The 6,534-nt window shown below is 35.9% G+C and overlaps 1 protein-coding gene across 2 annotated transcripts; it reads right to left on the reverse strand.

The window, feature by feature from the left end:
* Nucleotides 1-257: 257 nt before the first annotated feature.
* LOC145635895 (uncharacterized) lies at nucleotides 258-5,850 on the reverse strand. 2 transcript variants are annotated; one of them, XM_081687268.1, is made up of 3 exons: nucleotides 5,643-5,850; nucleotides 3,200-3,285; nucleotides 258-2,639 (listed from the first exon to the last, which is right to left on the reverse strand). In XM_081687268.1, the coding sequence occupies exon 3, from the start codon at nucleotides 2,349-2,351 to the stop codon at nucleotides 441-443; it is 1,911 nt and encodes a 636-aa protein (XP_081543394.1). In that variant the 5' UTR covers nucleotides 2,352-2,639; nucleotides 3,200-3,285; nucleotides 5,643-5,850; the 3' UTR covers nucleotides 258-440. The 2 variants fall into 2 exon arrangements, with proteins under 2 accessions (XP_081543394.1, XP_081543393.1); XM_081687267.1 differs by lacking the exon at nucleotides 3,200-3,285.
* Between the last annotated feature and the right edge of the window lie 684 nt (nucleotides 5,851-6,534).

The following is a 6,534-nucleotide window of genomic DNA, read 5'->3' on the forward strand; positions in this document are numbered from 1 at the left end:
TAATTATAGACCCTATAAGAATTAAAAAAAAAAACCCTATAAGAGTCCAGCCAAAAAATTATAAACCCTATAAGAGCCCAGCCCAGCCCTGTAAGGATCCATGGTTAGCTGACCCTATAAGAACCCGGCCTGTTTAATTATTGGACGGGCCTGGCCCGTTTATAATTGGGCTGGGTCAGGGCTTTTGATGGACCCTCTGTCCATTGAACAGCTCTAGTCAACAAGGAAGAAGAGAAGTGCCAAGTACACTAATCAACTCAATAATAATGCAGGGTGAATGACACCTACAACAATAAATAGCATGGTTTACAGGAACTATTTGTACATGTAATGTAATAACTTACAGCTTTATACACAATTACAAGAACAATTCAAGGAGGCAAAGGAAAACCTTGAATGAATGTGGCAGCAAATAATGCATCACAATGACTTTTCACACTTCATATCCCATGCACAGCGTTTTTATTCAGATTTCCTCCGAGGAAGGACATTAAGCCTCCACCATGTACTCTACCCTCGGGAATCAAAAATTCAAAATTGCCCCTTCTGCTATCACCATTGCGTAGTTCGTTCTGTTCACCAGCAGTTGTCTGCACTGAATAAGATGAGACCGACTTCATTGACAGGGGTACAAGCACCTCAGGGGGTATGAGATGCTGCCTTTTAGCTGGCCTTCCCAATGATTCTTCACAATCAGAGATGACACTTATTCCAGAAGAAGAATTCCTGTTGTCCAAGCTGCTAGCAATAGTGGAAGAAGAGGTAGAAACAAGACCGTGGAAGAGGCCAGGGCCAATCAAGCCTCGCTTGTTTTCTCTTTCCTGAACCATGCTGCTGTGGGCTGCACATAAGCCACTTCTACCCCGTGCAAATTTCTCACATTTACCGTCACCCCAACTGCAGCGTTTTCCACCCCCATGAGCTTTGCAGAAGTCAGTGCTCCCTTGGGCACTCTTCCCACAATTCTCAACCTTACATCGCTTCCCACCACCATGTTTGACACAGCAATCAGTGCGACCACGAGCACTCTTTGAACACCCAGGAACAGCACACCTCTTCCCACCTCCATGGGCAACACAGTAGTTCGTGCCCCCATGAACACTCTTAGGGCAAATCCCACCCCCATCAAACATACATCGCTTACCCCCACCATGTCCTTTACATAACGGTGTGCTCCCCTCAGCACCCTTCGTACAGCCAGCAAATATGCATCGTTTTCCTCCTCCATGTGCTTTGCAATACATGGTGCTACCTTGAGCACCCTTTGCACAATTCTGATACTGACAACGCCTTCCACCCCCATGAGAAATGCAAAGACCTGCCCGGCCTTCAGCACTCCTTGTGCATCCTTCCACCTTGCATCTCTTACCTCCACCATGTCGTATACAGAGCCCCGATTTTCCACGTGCAGCTTTAGAGCAACCTCCAGGATACCCACATCGGCGTCCCCCACCATGAGCAATGCAATTGTCTGTTTTTCCCTCAGCGCTTTTAGTGCAACCTAAGTGCTGGCATCTCCTTCCTCCTCCATGGGCCTTGCAGTAAGCAGTACGGCTTTCTGCACCCTTATTACAACCAGGTTTCTGGCATCTCTGTCCACCACCATGACCAATGCACAGACCTGATGCTCCACGAGCTCCTTTTGTACAACCCATAAAACGGCATCTCTTTGCATTATGTGGCCTATTGTCCACAGATGTAAGAGTAGCTGAATGTTCAGATACAGTTCCCATAGTACAACTTGTTGTATTAGAAGGTTCAGAACCCAAATGAGATTGATCAGAAGAAGAATTTGAGCCAAGATCAAAACCATCCCACATCTGTACAGGGGCTGATCTACAATCATTTCTAGGAGCCAAAAGAAGAGATGGCATATAACCACCTGATTGCTTTGCAGAAGTAGAGCCCTCATCAGCCACAGGAACATGAGTAGGATTGGCAACAGATACTTGGCTTGTGAACTGATGTGAAGTAAACTCAGTTTGGGTTGATGTCGAAAAGTTCAAAGAACTAAACAAATTTCCAGTTTCTCCAGAAAGCCCCAGTTTCAAGATCGAATCACCATTGCCTGACAATCCTTGGAGCGATGATGAAGAAGATCCCTTCGATTGCTTATTTTCTGAGTAGGCCCGTGGTGTAGGGCCTAATCCAAGTACCAGTCTGCAACCATCATCGAGAGTCATAGAAGTAAAAGCCCCAGGGTCATTTTGAGCATTATGAAATTGAGAATTACTGCTCCTTTCATAGCCAAGGCAGTCCAATCGCAAAGAGGTATCACCAAATTTGTCATTTCTAGCAAAGTCATTAGAGCAATTGAAATATGCACCCTTTTCATTGATATTCATCCTCATCAGCTTAATTTTAAGAACAAAAGAAAACAGTAGACACACTAGCAGTAGAATTTCAGCCACAAGCCTCTATAACATTCACAAATAGTAGACCAGTTACAACTAGAGCTTTCAACAAGAAACTTCCACCACTGACAAAACCTGAAGTGTCAGCTCTATCCATAGTATTGACACTGGAAGAGAAACAGCCTACTTCAGGCTATGTTTACAAAAAAGCCCCATTACTTAAACCAGCCTGCTTGTTATTTGAAGACTTATGACAGGCACTGTGGCAGAGTTACTTCAATTAACCTAGCAGAACAAAAAACCATCCTGAATTAGTAAAGATAACAGTAACAAAGTCAATAAATAAATAAATAAATAAGAGGAAAAGAGCAACTATAAAATAAATGGCAAGGTCTTATATCAATTTGCAAGGTAAAGCTTATGAAAGAGACAAATTTACAGAAGAAAGGGATGAAAAGCCATTTGAAAGAAAAGGGCAACATTTAACAGCATTTCCTGATAGCTTGAGCTATAAACCACATGTTGGATAATCAAAATTTCCCTAAATTACTGAAGATAAATTGTAAGAAACGATGTCCTTCAAATTCACTGACATCAGCCCAAAAAAAAGCACAAGTAACACAAAAATATAACTGACTGGAATGGCACCAAGGTGTCAGCCAAGGCCAATTTAGTCCAATAACAACTTTCTTTGTGAAGTTAACCATTTTTCTAAATCATTACTCTTAAAGTCTTGTTTCAGCTCAAAGCTCTATAATTCTATATCATGGGAAATTCCCTTTATATAAAATAAAAATAAATTTTTAAAAAAAAAACAATAATTTTAAATCAACTAGGCTGCATACTACTTTCCATTGATAAGAAACTGAACAAGATCCATAGTAGAGGAGCATCATCTGCAATGTTTTCTTCTGCTCTATATTCATATAAACTGAAATAATCATCACAAGATAATAATAGTCAAAAATCATAATTCAAATAAAATTACATACTTTCAAATATAGCACTCTACTACATTCATATTATATCTCATTACAAGTACAAGGTAACCACTGGTAGATAAAAAATAAATAAAATTCTCATAATTAAAACAAGTTTATACATTGGCTATATCCACCAAAGAGAAGTCTATGCCAAGACACGTTTTGTCGGCAGGGACATTTCTTCGGAAACAGAAAGCACAAGTGAAGAGAGTACAGACATTTATGCCTGAAAACCTTGTATAAGATACTAGATAGTCCATGAGATCAAAAAAAAAAAAAAAAAAAAAAAAAAAAAAGATACTAGATAGTCCATAAATTGTTACCACAGTACCACACTCCAAACATGCTATCTCCTAGGAAAAAGAGGAACAGAGAGGAAATGGAGGTGGTATAGCTATTTCTATTATAAAAAGTTACACTTCGTCCACATTAACAGGTGTTAGTGCAATGATTGTTACAACGTAAAGAGTCTAAAGACTTTCATTTGATCCTCCCTAAGAAAGTGAAATGATCTCCAATAGAGTCCAATTCTTTCTTTCTTTTTCCATTTTTTTATTGACGTTTGGTTTTCATTCTTTAACAGTCAATTAATTTCATCATATAAGATGTTGTTAGATTTGTCTTAGTGAATATGTTCATATTATCAACTTTTAAATTGTTTTTTACTTCAAATTTATTAATTAAACATACTTTAATGGTCAAAATTGTGCATCCACGAGTGTAATAATCAAAGTGAAACAACAGATAACTTTAAAGGGAGTAGATGATATTCCCTTTGTCTTAAAAGGAAAAATAACATTTTTGAGGTTCGTGGTCAAGCTTTGTCAAGTAATGTTATTTTTGTATAATTGCAACCCAATTTCTATAATTGTAAATAAAAAGAAATCAATTAAAACAATATTTCAAATCAGTTTTGATGGATAATATATACCTTTAATCAATTAAAATAATGTAGTAGTTCTATACCAAAAAAAAAAAAGTAAAAATAATTTTAGAACAATAAAAACAGATTTAATTAGCAATATTTAATTTTAAATGCTATATAAAATATTGGTTAGAAAAGGGTGATTTTAGTTAATAAAAATAGTTTCAAACAGCAAAAATCAATTTGAATAGAAGAAAATAATTTTTATTCAATAACAATGAAAAGTACAGGGCTTTATAATACTCCGTAGCAAAGTAACAACACTATAATAAAGACAAGTTTAAAAAACAATTATTTCATCTGTTCATCAGATATTTGACTTATCTGATGAAAAATGGCAACAAGGTGTGGAGAACAAAGATAAGCTCTCCAACACAAGCAAAGTCCATGAGGGGAACATATATGTAATAAATTCTACAATTCGTCCATAAATCGATAATTCATCCGAGCTATATTAATCCTCAAATAATGAACTCTTAAATCGATGACTCAACAATTCGTCCATAAATCAATAATTCAACAATTTTTTTTTAATCTTGTACTCATCATCCTAAACATAAAGAAATTTTGGGATTTTTTTTAAAAAACTTTTTTTACAATATAGCTAGGCATTTTCAGGTTTAAAAATAGTCAATTTGATCTACTTCCATAATTTGGTCGACTTACCCTATATAGTTATGAACATAAAGGTCCTCATTAGAACGAAATTTGACAAGATAACAGACAAAAATTTACAGTAATACTTTGACTAAATCAACATTAATTTTATCAGATCCAGGCAATAACTTAACCAATTTCACTCAAACATAAAAACACTTGCTATTATTTCACCATAATTTTAATCTAACATACCCCAATCCATCAACATTAACACCGCAATTTATTTTCTTATCTGTAAATGTCAGTTGAAGTCTTAATAGGATCTAGGGATCGAAACACGACTACATCACAGCTTTACACCCAAAAAAAAAAAAAAATCCTAATAATCTGAAAATATATATACCAAATACGTAATAAAAAAGATCCATAGTAATAGAAACATAGAATCCAAGTACACCCCAGATATTAAACTTAAACAAACTACCAATTTAGAAACTCAAATTTACAAAACAACAGCAAGATTAAACGAATACTTATCGAATAATTAATTAATTAATTAGTACAAGTCAATAAGCTAAATTACCAAATAAGCAATAAAATAAACACAAAAACAATATAACTAAAAAAAAAAAAAAAGAATAAATTCAACAAAGCCCAAAAAATGTACACATATTTAATATTCAATCCTCGAAAAAAAAAACAATATTTCGGAGAAATTAAAGGAAAAAATTAAAAGGGGAGCTGCAAAAATAGGAAAAAAAAGCTAAAAATGGAAAATACCATGAAAAGATAGAAAGATTCCCGATCTATGAAAGTTTAGCAGATGATTCCAGAAACACCATTGAAGCTGAGAGAAGAGAGAGGAGAGAGAAAATGTGAGAAGAAGAAGAGAGAGAAAGAGAGAGAGTGACAAATGGAGAATAGGTGGAAAATCAACGGAAGCAAATGAATCTTTTTGCGTTTTTTAGAGATTCTTTCGAGTATAAATTTTGTTTTGTGACAAATAGGGGGTGGAATATGAAATGTCGAAAATGCCCTTGTGGGGTTGTAGATGACGCTTTTGATTGGCTGATTGGGACAACGCATACTTTTTTAAGGGAAAGGGACAGTGACAATGAAAATGACTATTATGCCCCTTGATATGTTTCCTAAATACTACTCCCTCCCTCCCCGAAAAAACGACCCTTTTTGGGTTGATTTTGCGGGTATTAATAAAGTTAAATAAAAAGAAGTTTAGGTATATTGAAAAAATAAATTTACATGGGGTTTACATAAGGATGTCAATGGGGCGGGGCGGGGCGGATGTTGGCCTTCCCATCCCATCCCCACCTAATATTTTCATCCCCATCCCCGCGGCGGGTCCAATTTTCATCAACATCCCCGCTCCACCAGGTACAACTCCAAAACCATCTCCGCCCCACCCCCACTTGGATATCCATCCCCATCAAAGATCCGCCTAATCCCCACCCAAGATCCACCTAATATTCGTATCTCAAATACACAATCTTACATAATTAATACGAATTATAAAATAAAACATTCTATACACATTTTTGTGTTATAATATAAGTGTCGTACAAAGTATTATAATTAATATTGTATTTCATGTAATTATTTTATAAATAGAATAAAAGTATGTAATTTTGCTTTAAAAGATATATAGATGTGGGTA

The sequence above is a fragment of the Chenopodium album genome, chromosome 6 (assembly GCF_948465745.1).
Source record: "Chenopodium album chromosome 6, dcCheAlbu1.1, whole genome shotgun sequence".
NCBI classification, from domain to species: Eukaryota; Viridiplantae; Streptophyta; class Magnoliopsida; order Caryophyllales; family Amaranthaceae; genus Chenopodium; species Chenopodium album.

Bases quoted from the DNA above. Each gene is read 5' to 3' on its own strand.
- LOC145635895 (XM_081687267.1), bottom strand. From the start codon at position 2,351: ATGAGGATGAATATCAATGAAAAGGGTGCATATTTCAATTGCTCTAAT.